Below are 25195 nucleotides of genomic sequence, written 5' to 3'. Positions count from 1 at the left end.
TTTGGGCCCAGCCTGAAGATGCTGGGCCCATTTTGGAGGATGAAGGGAACTAGAGTTAAGTCTAAATTTATTTCCAAAAGTGATTTGTAAATATAAACTCAATTTACAGATGGAGATGAAAACGAAACTAATGGAAGCTAGAATTCATGAAGAAAAGCTTAAATTGCAGCAGAAGCATGATGCTGATGTTCAAAAGGTACAGTATGTCAAGGTACAAAAAATATTGAGGGATTATTGTATGGGATATTGTATTGTACAAAGAAATAATACAAGAATCTTTTTTCTGAATTTGGTATTTGGCACATTTTGCATGAATAGTATATTGAAGCATTTAAAAGTTGATATTGATTGGATGACCTTTATATTAGAATAATAAAAATTACTGAAAGATAGTTTCAGTTATAAAATAGGTAGTATTTTCTGTAGCTTCTGTTGATCTGTTAGGATTGTAAATTTCTTGGCCTTATGAAACGGATCAGATAATTAAAAATGGATACAAACATGTGTGCATACTCAAAAATGTGATTGTTGGATTAATAAAGGGTGGGTAATTTTCATTTTACCTGATCTCTGGGAAGTCTTCTCCTTTTAGCCAAATATGTGCATGGATGGTAGTAATGGTACTATTGTTAGGTATAAAAGGTATGAGGAGATATGGATGAAGATCAGAATAGAGTGATATTCTTCTGAAATTCTTTGATGCAATGAAGTAACCAGCATATATTTGCCTTAGGATCCCAAGTACTTCTTTTTTCCAGGACCCAGCCTGAACATCTAGCATTTCTTACATAATACAGGGTTAAAGTCCTTGGTACTTTTGTAATACCTTGAGCATCACTTTGTTTACATGGGAAATTACAGCAGTGGTCCTATAGTTACTGCACTTCTTAGCATCTCTTTTCTTGGGGACTAGAATATGAATATTGAATGTTTCCAGTTTGTGGACCAATGTTTTGTTTTCCATATTTGTTGGCATACTCTTTTTTAGAATATTGACATATTTTGCTTCTGCAATCTGGAATAATTCTATTGATATTCTATCTGCCCTTGGTGATTTATTTCTTCCATGTGCTTTGAGAGTAGGTTTTACTTCATGTTCTAAACTTGCTGGTTCTTATCAAAATGTTTGCATCTCTTCTGTATAATTATTCAGTATATTTTTTCCATCTTCTCTTTATTTTATCCTGGTCAAATAGTATGTTCCCCTGTTGATTTTCCTAATCTGGGATTAAATTTACTTTGATGTTTTGGATTTTCAGGAAGAGACATCTTGTTTTTCATCTTTTGTTATTCTCTTCTATTTCTTTGAATAATTTTAATAGTTCTCTGTCTCTATGGTAATATTTATTGAAAAGTTGCATTGAGGAAATCAGTCTTTTGTCACATTTTACTTTAGCTTCTTGCCTATCTTTAATAATTTTAAGTATTTCTTCTATCATCCATCTAGGCTTCATTTTCTTTTTTACTATAGGAATATTCTTTTTGCATTCTTCTTTAGTAATATCTGTTTCCAATCCACATTGTTCCAATTGACAGTGAATCGTGTTTAGTAATGCAAATCTGTTCTTTATGTGGGCTTTTAGTTCATCTTGGATATTATTGGATTTATATTTTGGCACTATGATTCTTTCAGTGTTCTTTTCCAGCCTCATTCCAGTTGTTTATATTAATGATTGATAGTCGATGTCATGATCCACTCCTAGTCTTGTTTTGCCATAAAGAATAGAGCTCGTCCCTTTTCTGATTCCAATTATGTAGTCTGTTCAGCAACCTGAAGTAGGTATCTGCAATAAAATAATTGTTGCTTTCATAGAATTCTATAAATCATGCTCCTGATTTGTTTTTGACCTCTAGGCCAAAATCTTCAACAACATTTGCTTCTACTGTACTTTGTTTCCTATTTTTGCATTCCAGTCACCTATGATTGTTTTCAGGTGTGATAATTTTCTCTTTGATGTTCATATGAAAGCCTTCTATTTATGTTCTTCTTTAGCATCTGTAGTTGGAGCATGGATTTTAATGATACTTAAATTGATAGGTTTTCCAAGAAATCTGATTAACACTATTTGGTCGTTATAGCCCCTAATTGTCTGTGCTAACTTGCATTAGTATTAGAACCACTCTGTTTCTTCTGAGTTTGTATTTCTAGATTAAAATACTTTGTAGTTGCTTGACTAAAAATATCCCATTCCATTTAGTTTGTTCATATGAAGTACTTCAATGATTAATGTTCAATTTCTTGCTTTACCGTTTCCTATCTACCTTGAATCATACTTAACATGTAAAACTGGAAAATGAAATGATATGTGGAGCACTCACTGCAATACAGGAGTGTACTCAGGACACAGGCTCTATAGACCTGGATCTTGGTACAGTGGACCCTCTACTTACAGACGGCTCGACTTACAGACTTTTCGAGTTACAGACTTCTCTGACCACAAAATTTAGATTCGATTTGCAGCCGGAGAATCGACTTACAGACCAGACAAAAACCAAAATGGAACAAAAATAGAATAAAAACTGCCAGTTATGGGATTAATTGGTTTTCAATGCATTGTAGGTCAATGGAGATTCGACCTACAGACTTTTCGATTTGCAGCCACCGTTCCAATACGGATTAATTCCTTAAGTAGAGGGTCCACTGTATAAACCGACAGCTCCTTTGTGAGTCTAGAGAATGTGGTAGCTGCTTTGCCAATGCGTTTATCCAGCTCAACATCTAGGGAGAGAATGTCAGAGATCGTTGAGCCAAGGTACACAAAGTCATGAACAACCTCCAATTCTTGTGTAGAGATGGTAATAGAGGGAGGTGAGTCCACACCTGGCCCATGACTTCTGTTTTCTTCAGGCTGATTGTTAATCCAAAGTCTTGGCAGGCTTTGCTAAAGTGATTCATAAGTTTTTAGAAGTCTTCAGCAGAGTGGGCAACAATGGCTGCATCATCGGCAAAAAGGAAATCCAGCATGCATTTCAGCTGGACTTTGGTTTTCGCTCTCAATCTAGAGAGATTAAAGAATTTTCCATCTGATCTAGTCCGGAGATAGACACCTTCTTTTGCAGTTCCAAAGGCCTGCTTCAGCATGATAGCAAAAAAGATCCCAAACAAGGTTGGCGCAAGGACGCAGCCCTGTTTCACTCCGCTTCGGATGTCAAAGGGATCTGATGTTGAGCCGTCAAAAACTACAGTGCCTTTCATTTCCTCATGAAAGAAATTGATGATGTTAAGGAGTCGAGGTGGACATCCAATCTTGGAAAGTCTTTTTAAAAAGCTGTCCCTGCCAACCAAATCAAAGGCCTTTGTGAGATCTATGAAGGCCACAAAGAGTGGCTGTCATTGTTCCCTGCATTTATCCTGCAACTCTCTGAGGGAGAATACGATGTCAGTGGTGGATCTATTAGCTCGAAATCCACACTGTCTGCAAGCACCTGGAGCCTCTTCAGAATAACATGGGCAAGCAGCTTCCCTACAATGCTGAGAAAAGAGATACCACAGTAGTTATTGCAGTCGCCCCTGTCTCCTTTGTTCTTGTACAATGTGATGATGTTTGCATCCTTCATATCCTGTGGTACTCCACCTTCCCTCCAGGAAAGACAAAAGATTTCATACAGCTTGGTGGTGATGATTTTTTTACAGCACTTCAACAGGGATGTTATCCTTCTCAGGTCCCTTTCTGGAGGTGAGGGAATCCAAGGCCGCTTTTATTTCTCCTAAAGTTGGTTCACTGTCCAACTCTTCCAAGACAGGCAGGCACTCAATGTTATTTAATGCCTCTTTGGTTACTACATTCTCTCTGGAATATAGCTCAGAGTAGTGCTGCACCCAGCATTCCATCTGCTGTGCTCGGTCCTAGATGATCACACCTGTAGCAAATGTCAAGGGAGCAGATTTCTTCTGTATTGGACCTAAAGCCTGCTTGGTACCATCATACATGATGTTACCTGTGTCCGCTGCTATCTGTATCTGAGAGGAAAGCTGAAACCAATAATCATTGGAACATCTCCTGGCAGTCTGTTGGACTTGGCTATAAGCAAGTTGAAGAGCCTGCAAGTTGTATTCACTAGGACAGGCTTTGTATGCTGCTAGAGCTCTCTTCTTATCCTCAGTGGGTGGCATCAAGTCCTTCGAATGGGCTTCAAACCTGTATGCCGTCTTTTTGGTCGTCTTGCCAAATATGGACAAGGCGGTGTTATAAACAGTGTTCTTGAAATGTTCCCATCGTTCAGGTGCATTTGCATCAGCTGGGCCAGTAAGGGTTTCCTCAAGTGCTTGGGCAAATTCCTCCACTTTTCTTTGATCACGAGTCTTGCTGATGTTAATATGTGGTCTTCCTTCCCTTTTTGTACGATACAATCTTTTTGCTCTCAGTTTTACTTTACTGCACACCAGGGAGCGATCAGTATCACCATCAGCAGTCTGGTAACTGCATGTGATCGTAATACTAGGAAGGCTAGAACGTCTAGTGAGGATCAAATTGAGCTGATGCCAATGCTTGGATCTTGGATGTCTAGCAAACTTTGTTTTGAAGCTTCGTATTAAAGAATGAATTGCTGACACAAAGACCATAATAACAGCAAAACTCCAGCAAGCGTTGGCCATTTTCATTCATCTTCCCAATGCCAAAATGGCCTAGACAAGTGGGCCAAGAATTGTGATCAGCACCAATTCTAGCATTAAAATCTCAGAAAATGAACAGTGGTTCTTTCTCAGGGATTTTTTTGATAGTAGCTGCCAGATCGTCATAGAATTAGTCTTTGAATTTGTCATAGAATTTGTTGTGGACGACAGTGTTGGTACATATGCACTAATGAGGGTGACCGGTCCCGCTGATGAGTGGAGCTGCAGAGACAGGATTCTTTCACTCCCCACAGTAGGTGGAACAATGGATCTCAGCAAAGTATTTCAGACCGCAAAGCCAACACCATGTTACATGGTCTCATTCAATGGTTTTCCCTGCCAGAAGAATGAGGGCAGGGAAAACAATGTCCTTCTGCAGTCTACTCATTTCCATGTCAATGATCGCTGTCTTGCGTACGTCGTCTGTTCCCTGCAGGTCATCAGAAAAGCCAGGGGTAATTGTCCAAACATTCCAGGTGCCCCACTTTAGGCAGAAGTTTTCTTATGATTGTTCCATGGTGCAGGGTTATCGACCTGCTTGTCGGCTTTCACCCCAAATCCCATGCACCCCGTGAGGTTAACAGACTGTGGCGAGGTAGCACCTTACTGGCTGCGGACTGCCCAGCTTAAGGCGGGCGGTAGCTACCTAGTGAGGTGCCATGACCTCTCCCACCGTCAGAGGTAGCCCCTAGCGTCATAAGTCTGCGCCAGTCGAGCAAAGATTTATAACGTAACTGCTAGTTCCCGTGTTGTTTTGATGCTGTATGCGAAGCTGGAGTGCCCTCTCCAGAACGTGAAGCCTGGGTAAAGTAATATGGAGGATAGGCTGTTACCCAAGAAGCAAATCCCCCCTTTTCACATCAGTGAAATAGTCCAACAGAAAAGCAAGAGCCAATATAACTGATTCCAACGAAGTTGTAGGAATTGCCAGAACGACACGAACTGCCTCCAGGACTCTGGCTCCGGATTTTGCCTCAAGGTTAACTCCTGAAGCTTTTTCCATCCATGGATATAGCCACAAGGCAGTGGAGGTTTGAAATCGAAGTTTTCCTTCTCCCAGATGGGTTGCCTTCCAAGGCTGACGAGCCCCCACCTACCCGGCCTGCTCCCTGAAGTGCAGAGATTAGAACACAGGCCTCCAGCTGTCAGAAACAAAACCATGTAAAATAAGCATTCTGGTTGATTTAAATACTTGGTAGAGCTTTGTTACCACCACAAGAAGAAACAGCATGTAAAAGGTAAGGAAAAATCTTGCTTTAAATTAGTTTTTCCCATGGGATGCTGAATTTTAGCAATGGAATTTCCCACTGAACTTTGTGGCGTTCATTGGAAGTGGGGGAGTTCTGGCCTATAGTGAGTATTCGTAGGACAAGACAAGGCCCAAAACTGAAATAGTCCACTGGAAAGGCAAGAGCCAATACAATTGGTTCCAGCGACATTGCAGGAGTTGCCAGAATGATATGAACTGCCTCTGAGACTCTGACTCCAGATTTTGCCTCAAGATTAACTCCTGATGCCTTTTCCATCAATGGATATAGCCACAAGGCAGTGGAGGTTTGAAATCGGAGTTTTCCTTCTCCCAAATGGGCTGCCTTCCAAGGCTGACAAGCTCCACCTACCCGGCCTGCTCCCTAATGGTGCGGAGATTAGAACAGAGGCCTCCAGCTGACCTTGTCTTCCAAGAGGACCACCAACTAACAGAGCATTTCTACCCAGGCACCTCATTGGCAAGAAAACAAACATGCCACAGGTGTCACAAGTGAAACAGATCCTGCATTCTCCATCTCGACTGATTGGTCAGTGAATTTAAAAAAAACCCACATGACTCTGTTGTTTTATAGCAGGTTAGAATTTAACAGTACTGTAATGATTTTCAGTAGGAGCAAGCACTATGTTGCCATATCCCCCTCCCCAATCTTTGGCTTTGGATTAGATACAAAAGTTCCCTTCTGCAAACTAAAATTGTGGAAGGAGGTCCCAAAAATTAACATTCCAATCAATTGAAGTTCTGAAAGAGACCTTTGGTAGTGTGGGCGGCATATAAGTTAAATGAATGAATGAATGAATGAATGAATGAATGAATGAATGAATGAATGAATGAATGAATGAAATGCATAAAAATGAGTACGGATTTCAAAAATCGACGTACAAGTGCTTCTCTTTCTGCAAATTACCAGTCAAACTTTGAAGAGGAGCTAGAGAACTGAAAGATACACTGACAGCCATTTTCAGTTGGGGAGCTATCACTGGGCTAAGGAAAAGGGTTCAGATTTGAACATAATTGGATGGTTGTCTTCTAAAAAACAAGTCCTACCTCCTTAGACTCAGCAGAGCAAACTAATAGTCAATACTATATCTTACTTGGTTATCCCACTTTAGCCTGTATCAGTGCAGCTTTTAGAACATAGAATCGTGAAAGGGTTTGTAATGCCATCTAGTTCAACCCCCAGCTCATTGCAGGAATCCAAATCAAAGCAGATCTGACAGATGGTTGTTTAACTTTTATAAACTTTTTATGTACATGCATGACTTTCAGATCTATGGCAGTACTGAAAATAATATCCTGCTTCATTTATTTTACATTCTTGAGAGTTTAGACCGCACTGGAGTATCTTCAATTGAATGCTGCTGAGGGAAACAGAACATTGTTGCATATTTTTGTGTGGTACCTTCTTGAGAAGGCACGGAGCTTAGCAAAAAGGAAGGGAGCACCGCCTCCCCTTCCTTTTGCTAAGCCCTGTGCCTTCGCAAAAGGCAGTGGTAAAGATCTGCTTTCTGTATATAAAAAATGACCCTCATTTTTTCTCAAATTATTTAAGGAAAAGTGTCATTTTATACACAGAAAAATACGGTAGTTCATGAACATATGTGGCACACTGGAACATATAAGCTACCATATTTGCCGGTGTACAATATTACTTTTTCGGCCCCAAAAACATGCCTCCAAGTGGGTGGGTCGTCTTGTACGCCGGGTGCACTTCAGTTGGGCCAGGAAGGAGCCGCCGCCGCCGCCGTTGAGCGAGTGACGTGGGGCTGCGCTGGCAGGGGAGGAAGGCAGGCGGGCAGGCAGGCGGTCGGTCCAGACGGAGGGAAGCAGAGCCAGCCATGCCTGAGCGGCCAGAGCTCCGCCGCCGCCCACGTGGCCGCTTTCCCTCCTTCTCGCCCTCCTTGCAGCTGAGCCAGCTACCCGCTTGCCTGCGCACCTCCAGAGAGCTGTTTCCCTCAGCAGAGCCATCCACTCTATATTTTGAGTGGAAATGTTGGAGGGTCGTCTTATACTCCCAGTTGTCTTGTACGCCAGCAAATACAGTAGTTTTATTGTTGTGATCACTTGCTGCCTCTAAGGTCTGTCAAAGACTTTATATATGTGCAGCAATAAAAAAGCCAGCCTGCCAGAATGCCTTATTCACAGTTCTGAGTTATATAGAAATGTATCGGCAAATACTATGTGAGTAGAAAGCGGGGCACAGGGTTGTTAACAAAGGTAAGGCTTGGGCCAGAGACTGTCTGGGAGAATAATGCGTTATTTCAGGATTTAGAGAAACCACTGAAAAGTTTCAGTTGGTTAACATTCATAAATATGTACAACACTATATTCTGGGGGAGTTCTCTCAAAAGAGAGTTTTAGAATGAAAAATAATTGCCCTTGCATTTCCTTTGAAATGAATAGTCTTGTTTTGACTGCCACAGCAGGGCTTCCAGATGAGATTCCTATGGTATTCTAAAGTAAAGAAGAATCCTTTTATTTTTTGTGTGTGTACAGACTGAATACCCAGTTTTCAGTTCTTTCCTAAGAAAAATATTTCATCTTGAATGTTTTCTTCTCTGTGTTCATGAGTGTTCTTTTCTTTTCTTTCTTGGATCCCAAAGGATTTAAACAGAGCATTTAGCAATAATACTTACCGTACATTTGCATTTTAGAGTTATCTTTCAAAACTTGTTATACTTCAGAATCCTTTATGTGATTGCAGAGAGGTGTAGAAAACTTGGGGAAAAATAAATCTTCTACAATCAGTCTTTTGTGTAACATATTTTCCTACTTTTCAGTTTTATTTCACAAGGGACATTTACACTAAAACTGCAACACTCTTCAAAAAAAAGTTTTGCTAGTTTGACCAACACAATCCATCTGCTGCTTAGTGGCATTTAGGTACTCAAAATAACATTCTAAATTCACAAAGGTTTCACAATATGTCTGGAACATACACATTTCAAAAAAACCTTTTTAAATATAGAAAACATAACACGGTTCATGTTTATGCTGTTTTGTATGCTACTCTGATGTTTCTCTTTCATTTAGTTTCATTGGGTTACTAAACAATCATTTTCTACTGCAGATTTTGGACAGAAAGAATAATGAAATTGAAGTACTGAAGACCTTGTACAAAACCAAACAGAGTGAAGCTGAGGAGACTATTCAAAAGCTTGAAAAGAAAGGTGATGCAAGATAAACAAAGCATTCTGGCCTGATAGTGTTGTGTTCATTTCCATTTGTACCAGAGGTATACATACATCCCCCCCCCCCCCGAAAAAATGAATCTGGCTTGGTTTGGTTCTTCTTTTACAATTGTTTTTTCCCCTTTATATTAGATGCCTCTGTCTGTTGTTTTCCTAGTACCTGTAGAAGTTTTATGGAATTTGTGCAACATTTTGATTGTTTAATTCTTTTAAAAAATTAAACAAAAAAAAATTAAGCAATAGCAAAGAACTGTAATACCTAACATGCTGTGTAGCCAACATGCTTTGGGGCTGTGTTTTTCTTTAGCATCACTGTGAGTATCTGATGCAAACTGCTTTTAAAACTTAAGAAGAAGCTTTAAAAAAATTCCGCTGAACATCGGTCTTGGATATAATTAATTTTCTAGATCATAATTAGAAGTTGTTTTTAGAATGCAGATACATTATATGATTTCAATTAACGTGGGAAATGTTAACAAATAACATGGAAGGAAAACTTTAAGGAAAGATTATTGAATGCTTATTATTAATTGTAATTAAAATACAGTTGCAGATAGATTTAAGACACCATAAAATGAGTAGTGATTTTAAACTGATGCTATGTTGAGGATGTTGTGCATGGCAAATTTGATTATTCGCATCCAATTTGATAGAAAGGAAATTTTCTTTGAAAATAATTTCAGAGAAGGAAGAATTTCAAATATAATTTTATGTATGAGATTCAGGATCCTGATTCCTGGTGATGAGATTATCACTGCATGTGAATATCCTGACTATCATGGTATGGTAATCATTTTTGTTGCATCCAAAGTCTACTCAGTTTCCCACACTTCAAATGAAGCCAGTGAGAAGCTAGCCCCTTCCACTGGCCTTTTTCTGATGAAGAATTTTGGAAGCCAGGAAAATTTCACTTTTCTTTCTATTTTCCTTGTTTTATGTTTTGCCATTACTGTTCTGAGGAAGAGATCTGTACCAAATAAAAAGGGGGAAAAGCAGTCTCAATCACCTTGCATTATGGAAAGATTAAAAAATATGACAAAAAAAAATCTAAATGGCTTTGGGAATGAGGCATAGAAATGAAAATGTTTTTCATGGTTGAAAAGAACTTAAGGGAAACTGAACGACAAATTATGGCACACTACTAATTTAACTTTTTTCCTGAAAGTAGACATAACATTTTCTTCCCTACTGATGCTACTGGGATCATGGGGAAAGAGCTGTGGTATAAGCATTTATAGTGGAGATGGAGTATATCTACAGTAACCTTTCCAAAATAGAACATTTGGAAACCTTGGGAAAGTGTGTGCTCTGAAGAATGACGAATAGCAGTGAACAAAAACTGCATTTGAAACATTATTCTGAGAGACAACTGGAGCTAAATCCTGTTTTTTTATCCCAGTTAGGGTAGAGTTGCTGATACAATGGAACTTAATAAGTCAACAGGTGTAAATCCCATTGATCAGTTGACTTATTCTTGTAGCTACTAACAATTGCATTTAGTCATTTTGTAGATTATTTCCCACCATTTCTATGTCATCATCACAGTGCACTAGACTGAATGACATTAGATAGAGGGTATTGTGGAGGAATGGCCATGCTGCCAATGCAGCGGTTGTTGTTGCCCCTGCCAATGGTTGTGCAGAAACAAAAAATCCTTATAGAAAGAACTTAGATTACTATAATTGCTGCTAATGGTGAGTCACACCTCAGAGAAGTTGCTGGAGAATTTAATTGTCTTGCCAGTTTCTTGGCATCCAGGTTAGGGTGGGGAATTTTGAGAGTCCAATTCCACGCAGCTCTATTTTAAACAAAATGAAAGAGTCTCTTTTGCTAGGTGGAATAGCCTGATATTCATCTCACATAATGTTTCTTCTTGGTTTTGTTTCTTTTCTGACAGTTCAGATGCTTGTCCGTGAGTCACAAGTCGTTAGAGAAGCTAAGGAAAAACAAATTGTGGAGCTCAAAAAAATGTGTGAGCAGAGTACAGATTCTCTGAACAATGAGTGGGAGAAAAGGGTAATGATAATTGCTTATTCTAGTGAAAGTGAAGGAGAAAATTAATCTGCTATCTGATTAATCAGAAATGCTGTTTTAATTAATTAAATATTTTTAGATTAACAATTTTATTAAAGTATTACAGCCTATGTTTCACAGTGTTTCTATACAAATCTTCCACAAACGTTTACCATATACTAGGATTTTGCATTCAGATTAATTGGAAAACTTTTTGTTACCTTATGTTTATAGCATTTGAGGTTGGTCATGATCTGCTCTTCTGAAATATTTTGTGAATCATTATGAAACGTGAAGTGCATATTCTTAATCCGTACGAGGAAGAAGATGTGGTATAGAATGCCTCGCGTTCTTTCCTGTATTTCTGTTTCTGTTGTTCCATAATACTGCCCAAAGTTCAGTTGACAGTACATGCATAACTGAAATTGCCTGCATTGTGGATACAATTTGCTGTTAATTAACAAGTTTCAAACAACCAAGAATGTGGTTGGCATCTCATTAATTAGTGGTAGTTTTCCACTGATTTCACTTACAAACATGTTAATTAACAATAGGATTTGGCATCATATCAAAATGAAAAGGCTCTAGCAAAACTATTTCAGTAATAGTATTTCATTTATTTGTTAAAATAATCTGTTATTGTAGTCATTTTAAGTGCATTGTCAAGAAATGTTCATGTGGTTAAAAAAGGTGACAATTCTATTGTGATCTAGAAACAGGAATTCTGTATTTTACCAGGCTTTTTCTCACATACGACAGATGTCTTCCCCACTGCCTAGAAAGGCTATATGTAAGAGCAGGAGCTCATCCTGCTGGCAGTAATATTCAGTAATTAAGGACTTTTCCCTCATGTGACCTTATGACTCCCCCCCCCAATGAAAATATTGCATGGAATAATTTTTGAAAATATTTATTGGTGGTGTCATCAGTCTCATGCAGTGTCGTTCAGTTTTAAATTGCCCAGAGTGAGCTTTAGGGGCACTTTGGGGCAGAATTTAAGCAGCACACTTTGGTTTGGTTTTACTTTAAGTGATGGCAAATCAATTTCAGTCTACAATCAAGGACTGAGATAGAACTGAGCTTACAGCATTGTATTTCTTTGTGAATTCTCTGATGACAGTTTAAGCTTTATTTGTAGTACCCCATTTAAAATAAGCTTCAAATCAAATTGTACAATTTGGGGAAGAAACTGCATTTTTCTTTTGTTAATCACAATACCTGTCCAGATATACTGACCAGTGGCTAGAGGGAGACTAGAGGCATTTTGCCATAAAATGGGAAAGAGAGATAACAGCGGTGTTCTCCAGAGTGGGATACCATCCCTATGGGATGATGCTGAATGATGTCAAATTTTGAGGTTTTCTAAAAAGAGCCCTAAATTAACCTGATGTTCTTATCTGTTCATATATGTTCCATGTTAATTCTGAGTCAATACTATGGCCATGGGTAAGTGGGGATGATAAGGACTGTAGTCAAAGACATCAGGAAGAAGTGCACCAGCTTAGAGAAAGGCAGTTATACCACTTCAGTAATAACTAGCCTGAGTGTTCCCAGTTTACTCTGTCACTTTGGTGCCATACTCTGTTCTATTTAAAAATATATTACATTACTAATGCAGAGAACATTCACATGTACAGTGGTGCCTCAACTTATGACCATAATCCGTTCCAGAAGATGGATGTAACTGGAAATGGTTGTAAGTCGAAGCACCATTTCCCATATGAATAAATTGGAACGTGATTAATCCGTTCCAGAAGGGGAAAAAAAAACCCAAAATAAAAAAAGAATAAAACACCGCAAGCCCCATAGGCACACACTGGGGCTTTAAAAACAACAACAACCAAAAATAAACAGAGCCAGCCCCAAAGGTGCTAGGGCTTAAAAACCAAACAAATAGAAAAGAAAGCACACAGAAAGCCCCATCGGAAGGCAGTGGGGCTGCAAAAAAAAATCACCCCCCCCCCAAAAAAAACCGCACAAAACAACAGAGTACAGAAACATAACCTCCCAGATGAAACTCACCCTGCAAAAGCCACACAGAACAGTTTTTAAAAAGCAAAAAGCAGCATTACCATTACCTTACCATTCTGAAGCCACCTCCGATGGCACTCACTCCCTGGCTGCAGCCGAGGCGGCGGTGGGACCATCCATGGCGGAGGGCGAGGCCAAGGCCAGCGGCTGGAGTGCCCCAGCCAGGAGGAGCCTCTCCTTCCAGTGCCTGGAGAGGTGGATCGTGGCGGAGAGGCAGGCAGGCGCGGCAACTACGGTGGCCTGGGCCAGGCTCAGCTGCGCTCAGTCCTTGTCCCCACGGGGGCAGCTCCCCTTCTCTGCCAGCGGTTAACTCCTAAGGAGCAGGTGGCTTGCCTGCCGGGGGTGCCCGATGGCGCCTCCCACTCCGGCACCGGCTCCTCGCCGCCTTCTGTGGGGCCGATGCTGCTGCTGGGTCCCAATCTTGGGCCTTGGCACAGGGGCGGAGGGCCCTCCGATCCCAGTTCCCTGAGGAAGGGTCCTCCCGCGCTGCCACCTCCTCCTTCCTGGCAGGGAAGTGCCACAAGAGGCTTTGCTAGGCCCGGATGGGAGCACCCATCCTCCAGGAGCCGCGATCGGGGGCCCCTCCCCCACACGCCAAGGCCGAGGACTGGGACCCAGCAGCAGCAGCGGCATCGGACCTGTGGAGGGCAACGAGGAGCGCCAAGGCCCGACGCAGCCGCTGGTGCCTGTGTGGGAGGCAGCATTGTGCGCCCCCAGCAGGCGCACTACCTGCTGCTCAGGAGCTGCCTGCCAGCAGAGAAGGGGAGCCGTTCCTCTGGGGCCAAAGACAGCACAGCGGTGCCAGGAAGGTGGAGGCGGCATCGCTGTAGGAGGAACCTTCCTCTGAGACCTGGGATTGGGCCCCCTCCACCCCATGCCGAGGCCAAGGACTGGGATCCCACCATCAGGTGCGGTACCGCCCCTGCCGCCACCTCCCACCGCCGCTGCATCCCTTTCCCTAACCGTTGGGGCGAAAGAGCTACAAAGAAGCAGCTGCTTCGCCACCAACGGTTTGAATTTCCCATCTTTCCCCCCTGCCTTTTCCTGGATGTAAGTCGAAACACCAGCCGCAAGTTGAAGCAAAATTTTGCAGCTGGAGCTGGTCATACCTTGAAATGGTCGTAAGTAAGGACGAACATAAGTCGAGGCACCACTGTGTTTTATTTAACAAAAATGAAACAAAAAGAAAAAAACTAAATATTGTGGTACTTTGAAGATTAACATATTTATTTTAGTGTCATCTTTCAAGGATTACAATCCATTTCCTTACTGTGCTAAAGTAATACACAGTTAAAGTAGGCTCATTTGAATTAATGAATCGTATGGAGTAGTTGACTCACTACAACCCCATTGATTTAATAGGGTCACTGATGTGATTTACTACATTAAAACAATAGGAGTTTGGCCAGTATCTGACAGCAAACTGAAACTGTTCCACCAATTCCAGTTCATTGTATGCATTTTAGTTTAGTTATTCTAGTGCAGTGGTTCCTAACTTTGGATCCTTAGGTGTTCATCACTAGTTCTGCTAGCTAGGATTTATGGGAATTATAGTTCAAGAATGTCAGGGGACCCAAGGTTGGGAACCATTGTTCTAGTGTGTGGGTGGAAAATAGAGTACTGTGTGGTGAATCAGCAGCTGGCTTCTCATGGTTATTTAGATCTTCTGCCCAACATAGGAGGGTGCTATGATTTGATTAGATCCACCATTCTCCAAACAATAGTAGGTCAATAGGGCTCATCTACTGAATGAATAAATATTCACTGAATATTCTCAGGTAGAGTATTAAACTCATTTGCCTGATCCAGGAAAATATGTGCCTAACATTTATTTCACAATCTTCCCATCTTAATCTCTTTTCATTTTGGTCCTGATGGATTTGTTTATTGCTTTGGCACAATGTACAATGCAATGAAAACAGAAAAACAGGAAAATTTTCCCAACACTTTTCATCTGTAACCATTTTTCCTTCCCTATTCCTCTATCTATAATGATTAATCTTTCTTGAATGGTACTCATATTAATAGAATAGTATTTTGGGAAATAGCATTGATGTCTTCTACACATATGGAAATACTAGGTTTTATTTTTGGTCTTAACAAGAATATCAACTGGATTTTTAATTAGCTGCTAAATACTAAAATCATTTATATTTCTGTGTTTGTGCGTATAGCTCCACAATGCTGTGGCTGAAATGGAAAAGGAAAAATTTGATCTTCAGAAGAAGCACACAGAAAATATCCAAGAATTGTTGGAGGATACAAATGCACGTCTGAGTAAAATGGAAGCAGAATATTTGGCTCAGATAAAAGCAACTGTAAGTTGTACATGGTAGCCAAAGTTCAATTTTACATTTTGTGTCATAAAACAGCAGTTTGCACTGGTAACTTTTCTGAACGCTCGCCGTTGTAGAAAACAATTACTTAAATATCTTCTGTCTAATATGCCTAAATAAGTATTATGTTATGCATTTTCACAGTCCAAGGCTGAAAAAAGTGTTAAAACTGGTTTATTAAAAGGGATTTATTCATTTATTTGGACTTCTACCTCGCCCATCTAGACCAAAGGTCTACTCCGGGTGGCAAAGGATGCACTATTTTTCATATCCCTTTTACTACTCTTGCTCCTGAATTCCACAGGGTTGCCTTTCTCTTTGTTTTATGCCTTTTATAAGTTAATGGTGCTGTGGCCTTCACACAACTTTTTTTTATTTGTTTGGGCAATTACGCAGATGGCAGTCACCTCCAACCCCCCCTCTCCAACCCCCCCTTACTAAGTCTGGGGTTCCTATTTGAACCTGTACAAAGGAATTCCTTCTCTTGGATTATTCCTATCAATAATCTAGGTAAACTGCCAGTTTTCCCTTTTAGTCTGTTGTTTAAACATGGCCATAGCAGTTTTAAAAGTGTAAGAATGCTTCTGATGAAACACACAGCCTTAGTGGCACTGTGTAAACCATCATGCACTAATGGTGTTTTTAAAAATAGCAATTTGTGACCTTTATTGTCAGAAATGATAAGCAGAGTTTGTAAATAAAAAAGAAATGTACTATTAAAACCCAAAGGAATATAAAATTGTTAGGAAAAAGTAAGCTATAACAGTGTTCGAGCCGTCAGCTTTGTCATTAAGCCATATGCTTTTTAACTTTATGTCTTTATCATTTCATTCATTTTTTTACAGATAGATAAATAAAGGTGGATGCTTGTCTTGACACTATTTCCCATGAGAACACTAGTTTTCACATGTTATTCACACACAAAAATCACTCAGCTTTGACTAACAGCATGATTCTTTTTATCTCAGATTTATCAACAGCTTTTTCTCTTCCTCACAAATTTGCATTTCTCTGCCTCATCCCCTAGCTATATATAAGATTGCATCTCTACTGCCAGGAATCATTCCATTCTCAGACCTCTCAACTGTTTTACCTGTCTCTGCTTGCAAAAATCCAACCTACAACTGTCAAAGAAACCACAGTAACTTATTATGCATGCATCGCAAAACTATATACAAAATACATTTACAATGTATAGTTTTTATAGCCACATCTTAATTATAAATTAGTAGTAGTCCAGTGCACCAAGGTACATACTAGCTAGCTTTCCCTCTCAGCATGCTTTCTTTTCTGTGAAGGATTAATCCTGGAGAAGTACAAAACTTCTATCCCACCGTAGACCTGGATTTTTATTTTGATATGTCTAATCAGCAATTGCTCTTTAGCAATGAATGTAGCTGTGTATCATTGAAGCAGAATACATCATGTGAAAGGCAGGACTGGAGGAATCCCAAACCGGAATTAAGATTGCCGGAAGAAATATCAACAACTTCAGATATGCAGATGATACCACTCTGATGGCAGAAAGTGGGGAGGAATTAAGGAACCTTGCAATGAGGGCGAAAGAGAAGAGCGCAAAAAATGGTCTGAAGCTCAACATCAAAAAAACTAAGATCATGGCCATTGGTCCCATCACGTCCTGGCAAATAGAAGGGGAAGATATGGAGGTAGTGACAGATTTTACTATCTTGAGCTCCATGATCACTGCAGATGGAGACAAGCAGCCACGAAATTAAAAGACGCCTGCTTCTTGGGAGGAAAGCAATGACAAACCTTGACAGCATCTTAAAAAGCAGAGACATCACCTTGCTGACAAAAGTCCGAATAATCAAAGCTATGGTTTTTCCTGTAATGATGTACGGACGTGACAGCTGGACCATAAGGAAGGCTGACTGCTGAAGAACTGATGCTTTTGAATTGGGGTGCTGGAGGAGACTTGAGAGTCCCCTGGACTGCGAGAACAAACCTATCCATTCTAAAGGAAATCAAGTCTGAGTGTTCACTGGAAGGACAGATCCTGAAGCTGAGGCTCCAGTACTTTGGCCATCTCATGAGAAGACTCCCTGGAAAAGACCCTGATGTTAGGAAAGTGTGAGGGCAAGAGGAGAAGGGGACAACAGAGGATGAGATGGTTGGACAGTGTCATCGAAGCGACCAACATGAATTTGGCCCAGCTCCGGGAGGCAGTGAAAGACAGGAGGGCCTGGCGTGCTCTGGTCCATGGGGTCACGAAGAGTCAGACACGACTAAACAACTAAACAACAACCACAACAATCATTGAAGTCATCAAGTGAGTGTCCTTTATCTCTTGTTTATAATGAGTACATCTTCTGACAAACTATAGCTCATAAGAAGTTGACCTGATATTTGACCTTATTTTCCACTTATAGATTTCTCAACATGGAAAGCTGTTGTCCTTCTAATTTATTTTAGATTGCCTTTCATCTCAAAACACTTCTCTTTACAGATAAAACATAATTTCCATAATATTACAGAAGTTAAAATTAAATTTATATTACCAAAAGTACCGCAAACCAAAATCACCACAACAGCACCTCAGCCGCAATTGTGTAATTGCTAGAAAATTCAAGTCATTAGAAAGATGAACAGAATAATATGACTACAGTGCAGTTTACTACATGGTTTCTGCCAGAATTGTGTAGTGAAATTCAGCATACCTACTATTGACTACAAAACGTATAGATAATCACAAGAAAGCCCGATCTTTTTCCTTAGACATTAATTCCTTTTTCTTTTCTTTTCTTTCTTTCTTTAGCTAGCAGGAGCTAGAGTTTTTTTTGGGGGGGGAGTTAGTGATTTTGTGAGTGTCACCTTTTGTTGGTTTCTGGAACATGTGATCATCTGTGTTAAGTCATGGGGCAGTGATGTCCTAAGGTGACATTGAGAGTGGGATATCAATTTAAAAAAACAATTGCCAAGTGACATAGCACTGAACTGACACAGTAACTTGTGAAACTGCACTACTTGTCTGATATATTGCTAATTTTAAAAAGCCATAATAAAAATAGTTCTGAGGAGAAACCTTATGTTTTGTAAATACATATTCCATATGAGGGTTCCAAATCCCATTAAAACTAATATATACTCCCCCCCCCCCCACACACACTCTTATATTCCCAATGGTGATGAGTTATACTGCATGTTTCAGTTGTGATTTTATATCCCATTTATGTTTTTGTTATATTAATAAAAAAGGGAGGGAATGGAGAGCTCCTTGTTTCTCCTCCAACAATTTTTATTATGCCTTTCCAATTTATTGCTATATCAGATAATGGTTTTAAATGTTTATTTTTAATGGTTTTGTGATTTATCAATGTCTAGCTAAATACGGTTTTAGCTGTTTTGTTTTTAAAAATTTTTAAGTCATCTTGAGTTATCTTAAAAGTGAACATTGATGGGACTGACCATACATCCCTGGGAGAAGTTTATTCAGATTGGGATTGTAAACAAACAAACAAACAAACAAACAAACAAACAAACAGTTCTTTACTCCTAATTGTGGGCTGGCAGCAGGTTTCTGATACTGATTAAAAGAGCATGGCAGCTTTATTAGGAGGGCAGGCAGTCTTTTAAATAACCTGCACCAAAACATTTAGGTTTAGGATTTTAAAAGCCAGGGATCATTGCAAAAATTAAAATTAAAATTAAAATTAAAATTAAAAAAAGGCAGTTAAAGACACCCATCAATCACAGTGGCAGATAATCTCTCCCCCCTGATCACAACAATACATCCACAACAAAACACGTTGATCACCATCATCACCCTATCTCCTGAAAAGGACAAAAGCTGTTCCCACAGTTATAAATAACTATCCAACAAATAGCAACAGAGCATGGACAGCGTTCCTACTCCAGTCCTCTGAAGATGCTGGCCACAGAGATTGGTGAAACGTCAGGAAGAACCACCTCCAGAACATGGTCAAAGAGCCCGAAAAACCTGCAACAACCATACTGGAGTGGCTTGCCAGTTCCTGCTCCAGATGGATTGCATTTAGTCAGAATTCTCCACTATGACCTGCCTGTTTTGGGTGTTCCTGCTCGGCATAGCCCATAGCTTCTCTGAATTACTTGAGCCTCTTCACCACGACAAGGCAGCAATCCGTGAAGGGGTTTTAAAAAAAGCTAGTAGTGAAACCCTATGAATGATAAAATTCGCAATCCAGCTCATTCTAGAACTACTCCACTTGGAACTTTGTCCTGCTGTGTGATACCAAAACTGTGTCAGAGACAACGCATATGGAGTGTGTTCAACTTCTTCTCCTGCCGTGCACAAAGGGTCCACGACTCATTGCAGTACAGGAGTGTACTCAGGACACACCTCTATAGACCTGGATCTTGGTACAGTGGTGCCTCGTATGATGACGTTAATTCATTCCGAAAAAAATCGCTGTCGAACGAAAACGTCATGCGATTTTAAAAAGCCCATAGAAACGCATTAAAACCCAATTAATGTGTTCCTAGGGGCTTAAAACTCACCGGCCAGCGAAGATTCCCCATAGCGCGGCCATTTTTGCTGCCCGTGCAGCGAGGAATCCGTGCAGGAAAACAGCGGGCGGCCATGTTTTTCACTTGGTGGCCATTTTGAAACCGCCAATCAGCTGGCCGAAAATCATCGCTTTGCTATAATCGGTTAGCAAAACAGGGGACCGATCATCGCAAAGCAAAATTCCCCCATAGGGAAAATCGTTTTGCGATCGCTTTTGCGATCGCAAAATCTTCGTCGTGATGCGATTTCAGCATCAAACGGAGCGCTCGTAATGTGAGGCACCACTGTATATGCTGTCAGTTTCTTATTAAGCCATACTCTCTTTGTGAGTCTAGAGAACATGGTAGCTGCTTTGGCAATGCGTTTATCAAGAGCAACATCTAGAGAGAGGGTGCCAGAGATAGTTGAGCCAAGGTACGCAAAGTCATGAACAACCTCCAATTCTTGTGTGGAGATGGTAATAAAGGGAAGTGAATCCACACACTGGGTTATGACTTGTGTTTTCTTCAGGCCAATTGTTAGTCCAAAATCTTGGCAGGCCTTGCTAAAACAATTCATAAGTTGTTGGAGGTCATCAGCAGAATGTGCAACAACAGCTGCATCATCAGCAAAGAGGAAGTCCCGCACACACTTCAGCTGGACTTTAGTCTTCGCTCAGTCTAGAGAGATTTAAGAGCTTTCCATCTGATCTAGTCTGGAGATAGACATCTGTTGCAGTTCCAAACGTGTGCTTCAGCATGACAACAAAAAAGATCCCAAACAGAGTTGGCGCGAGGACACAGCCTTGTTTCACTCTGCTTCGGATGTCAAAGGGATGTAATGTTAAGCCATCAAAAACTACAGTGCCTTTCATTTCCTCATGAAAGGACTTGATGATGTTAAGGAGTTGAGGTGGACATCCAATCATGAGAAGTCGTTTAAAAAGGCCGTCCATGCTAACCAGATCAAAGGCCCTTGTATGATCTATGAAGACCACAAAAAGTGGCTGTCTTTGTTCCCTACATTTTTCCTGCAGCTGTCTGAGGGAAAATACCATGTCAGTGGTGGATCTATTAGCTCAAAATCCACACTGTCTGCAGGCACCTGGAGCCTCTTCAGCACAACAGGTGATACTCCACCTTCCCTCCAGCAAAGACAAAAGATTTCATACAGCTCAGTGGTGATGGTCTCTTTACAACACTTCAGCCCTTCAACGGGGATGTTATCCTTACCAAGTGCCTTGCTGGAGGTGAGGGAATCCAAGGCCGCTGTTATTTCTACTAAAATTGGTTCGCTGTCCAACTCTTCCAAGACAGGCAGGCACTCAGTGTTATTTAATGACTCTTCGGTTACTACATTCTCTCCCATTTTTGTCCTTTATTATGTCCATCTTTGCACAAAATGTTCCTTTAATAGATCCAGTTTTCCTGAACAGATCTCTGGTTTTTCCGTTTCTATTATTTTCCTCTACTTCTTTACATTGTTCATTTAAGAAGGCCCTCTTGTCTCTCCTTGCTATTCTTTGGAAGTCTGCATTCAACTTTCTGTAACTTTCCCTATCTCCCTTGCATTTTGCTTCTCTTCTCCTCTCTGCTATTTCTAAGGCGTCGTTGGACAGCCACTTTGCTTTCTTGCATTTCCTTTTCTTTGGGGTGGTTTCTGTTGCTGCCTCCTGTACAATATTACGAGCCTCTATCCAAAGTTCTTCAGGCACTCTGTTGTAGAATATACTACAGTGGACCCTTGACTTACAGACGGCTTGACTTACAGACTTTTTGAGTTACAGACTTCTCTGGCCGCAAGATTTAGGTTTGACTTGCAGCCTGAGAATTGACTTACAGACCAGAAAAAAACCCAAAATGGAACAAAAACGGCCTGTTACGGGATTAATCGGTTTTCAATGCACTGTAGGTCAATGGAGACTTGACTTACAGACTTTTTGACTTGAGAACCGCCTTCCAATACGGATTAAGTTCTCAAGTCAAGACCCCACTGTACAGAACCCAGATAATTGGAGGGAAAATGAAGATAATTGTAGAAGCAGTCACCAATTTGTTCTATGTTAGAGAGGGCACTAGTGATGTATGTTATATCCTTGTTAGAAGTGTAGGGTCAGATAAAGGAAATCCAAGAATAATATTTTGATCCTTGTTTCTTATCTGTGTGGTAGCACTATTACAAAAAAGATAACAGAACCATAAGTATCTTGATATTTTCACAGTCCTCTGGTGGAGATGGTAGAGAACACAGGTGTGCTAAGACTTAAATGTGTCTGAAAAACAAAGAACTACCTTTCTATGGGAATCAACAAATAATCACCTTGAAAACAGCTCCTTTTCTTTGTCTTGGGAGGCTGAACCAAATTAAGTAAACAACCAAAGAGAAGGAAATCCCAGCATAGTTCTGTTCATCTGTGTTTGGTAAGACTTTGTTAGCCTCCTTTATACCTCTGTAAAGGTCCTAATGTCTTCTAAAGGTTTGCTTTATCTTCTGTTTCCTTTCTTATGTTAGGACCATGCTAATCCTTTTTTCCTGAACTATAGTTCCCATCAACTCCAGCAACAATGTTTAGTAGTTGTGGGGGACATCACACCTACCCTTGCTCTAACCTTCTCTGTATTCACACTGTTTCAAAACCTAGACCAGTATTATACTATTGCTAGTTCCAACTAAGAGTAAATCGAATGGCTGGAATCTAGTAGAAGACATTTAGTAAATGCATTGGAGTACTTTTTTGCCACTAGGTTAGATGGCAGTATAGGCATTCATTGCCATGTGCAAAGTGACACAACTGGTGTGTGACACCAAATGCCTAGTCTCATTTATTAATTTGTGGGCAACTTGCTGCTGAAATTTATGCCGATGGACTTAATGCCAGCAAAGTACAATAATTAGGTTTGTTGTAATTGCACCAGTGACTGAAAGGTAGGTTAACGTGGTGTAAATCTCCTTGTGTCAATGAGTCTACTCTAGTGTTTTGGTATCGTAAGTACTGTTATAGCAGGAGATGCAGGTACAAACCTTGCACTTTTAGAGACTTGCAGGATGGTGTGGTGATATGCTTGAGCATGTTGAAAAGATCTAGTAATGTTTTGAGTAGGAGATCCATCATATAACAAATTGGCATGGATTAGGAGTGTTGATGGAACCTCCTTGGAGGAAGGCATCCAGAATTATTCCTTTATTGGAAGGGAAGCTATTCATGTCGTTCTCCATAGTAGTCATTATCCTTTATTAATTGTAGTTGGACTCTAAAGACAGAAAATAAATCAACTGCAATGATTGCTCTATGTTCTTCACCCAAGTGGATGTGTTTGAGGCTTTGTGTCTGTGTCCTCCTCCTGGGTTGGGTGAGATAAATTTTGCACTTGGTTTGTAAGGCAAATATTTCTGTGTTAAATCAGGAAGTGCCTTTTGACATTGTTCATCACTGTGGCACATTTAGAAAAGTGATTGTTTGTTTGATGTTGCCTGTAAAGCTCACTCAAAGTTTAGATTTTGTTGTTAATGAAAGTTGAATTGAAAAAAATTAGCATTCAGACTTTGTCATTGGTAATGATAAATACGGCAAGAAATGGACACAGTCTGTCAGCAGGATTGAATTTAAGAACCTTCAAAAACAGACAGATCTTGCACAGCAGCTCCTGATTTTAATAATTAAACAAGGTAGAGTTCAAGGCATGGCTTAAGATGAAAGACTAGACTGTCACTGAAAATTAGTTTCTCTTTTCTTATTATTTCAGAACCCCCCCACTCCTTTCTTGATGGAGTTTTATTCTGTTAAGAGTGCCATTTATTGAGCACAAGTGAATTTTGCTGAGTGATGGGACTTGCAAATTATATTCTTCTGCTATGCACATGTCTGTTTTGGGAATGGGTGAGCAGGGTGGGATTTCTTAAACATATTTTAAGTCCAGCAATGGTTAAAGTTGTATATCACTGTTTCTTTTTTTTTCCTTTTTTTTTCTTTTTTGCTGCTGTATTTGTAAGAGGTGTTTGTTTTGTCAAATAAGTTGCCACTTTTTAAATAGCTGGTGCTTTGGGAACAAGGCATTTATCAACTGGCAAATACTGTAAATGAATGGTGGTTTTTCTGACAGGCAGCAAATCTAGTCTTGACTCCTGATTGTTTCCAGGCTCATAATAAAGGAACATAAGAATCTATGGGGATTCTTCCCTGAGGGAAATACAAGTAGAAAAGAAAATACAGTGGAAGGGTGGTGAAGGAGGTTCTGATTAAAGAACCTGATCTGCAGCCTTTTCAACCAATTCCCCAAAGAAGAATGAGTTTCTCGACTGGTCAGATGCTTGGTGTCAGTAATGAACTGAATGAGGGCAATGCTTAATATACAGTGGTGCCTCGCTTAATGGGTGCCCCGTTTAGCGAAGAATCCACATAGTGATGAAGATTTTTCCATCGCTTTTTGCATCGTATTGCGATTTTTCCTATAGGGAAAAATCGCATTACGATGATGGCTCCCCCCCCATCATCGCAAATGCTCCGTTTTTGCAGAGCTTGCGATGAGGGGGGGAATCCCTCATCCCAGAAAAGAACTGGAGCCCTCTTCCCGGCTCCAGCCCCTCCCCCTCCCCGCCTTACAGCTGACGGGCGGGAAGCTGCGGCTGCTCTTAGAAGCTTGCCTAGCAGCTAAATAGGCAGTGTAAAAGCACTGCCGAAGCCTCTGAAAGCGTGGCTTTGCCGGGGTGGGGGTGGGTGGGTGTCAGGGACAGGCCCACCCACCCCCGCCACCCCCCCGCACCCCCCCCTCGCGCCACCCCCATGGCAAAGCACCGCTTTCAGAGGTGCATTTTTACTGCTTAAATAGCCCCAGGGGGCTTCCGAAAGCGGCGCGAGGGGGGCGGGGGGGGCGGGGTGGTGGGCCTGTCCCTGACACCCACCCACCCACCCACCCCCACCCTGGCAAAGCCCCACTTTCGGAAGCCCCCTGGGGCTATTTAAGCAGTAAAAATGCACCTCTGAAAGCGGTGCTTTGCCATGGGGGCGGCGCGAGGGGAGGTGCGGGGGGGGCGGCGGGGGTGGGTGGGCCTGTCTCTGACACCCACCCACCCCCACCCCGGCAAAGCCACGCTTTCAGAGGCTTCGGCAGTGCTTTTACACTGCCTATTTAGCTGCTAGGCAAGCTTCTAAGAGCAGCCGCAGCTTCCCGCCCATCAGCTGTAAGGCGGGGAGGGAGAGGGGCTGGAGCCGGGAAGAGGGCTCCAGTTCTTTTCTGGAGGGATTCCTCCCTTACCCAG

General features: G+C 41.0%; 1 protein-coding gene across 8 annotated transcripts in view; it reads left to right on the top strand.

Moving 5' to 3' along the window:
• The window catches only part of CEP112 (centrosomal protein 112), a 455788-nt gene that overhangs the window by 64961 nt on the left and 365632 nt on the right, over nt 1–25195 (top strand). For 6 of the 8 annotated variants that reach the window (XR_013541089.1, XR_013541088.1, XM_072990811.2 and 3 more), the window contains 4 exons: nt 110–211; nt 8953–9052; nt 10971–11089; nt 15292–15435. Coding sequence is in view for 6 of the 8 variants with exons in the window: in XM_072990811.2 (XP_072846912.2) it covers nt 110–211; nt 8953–9052; nt 10971–11089; nt 15292–15435 (465 nt within the window). In the remaining 2 variants the exon portion in view is untranslated. The remainder of the gene's footprint in view (nt 1–109; nt 212–8952; nt 9053–10970; nt 11090–15291; nt 15436–25195) is intronic. The other 2 variants (XM_072990813.2, XM_020806427.3) reach the window with 1 other exon arrangement.

Source organism: Pogona vitticeps, chromosome 2 (genome assembly GCF_051106095.1).
Source record: "Pogona vitticeps strain Pit_001003342236 chromosome 2, PviZW2.1, whole genome shotgun sequence".
Lineage (NCBI taxonomy): Eukaryota > Metazoa > Chordata > Lepidosauria > Squamata > Agamidae > Pogona > Pogona vitticeps.
Note: the sequence above shows the minus strand (reverse complement) of the source record. Positions and strands in the feature narration are given on the sequence as shown.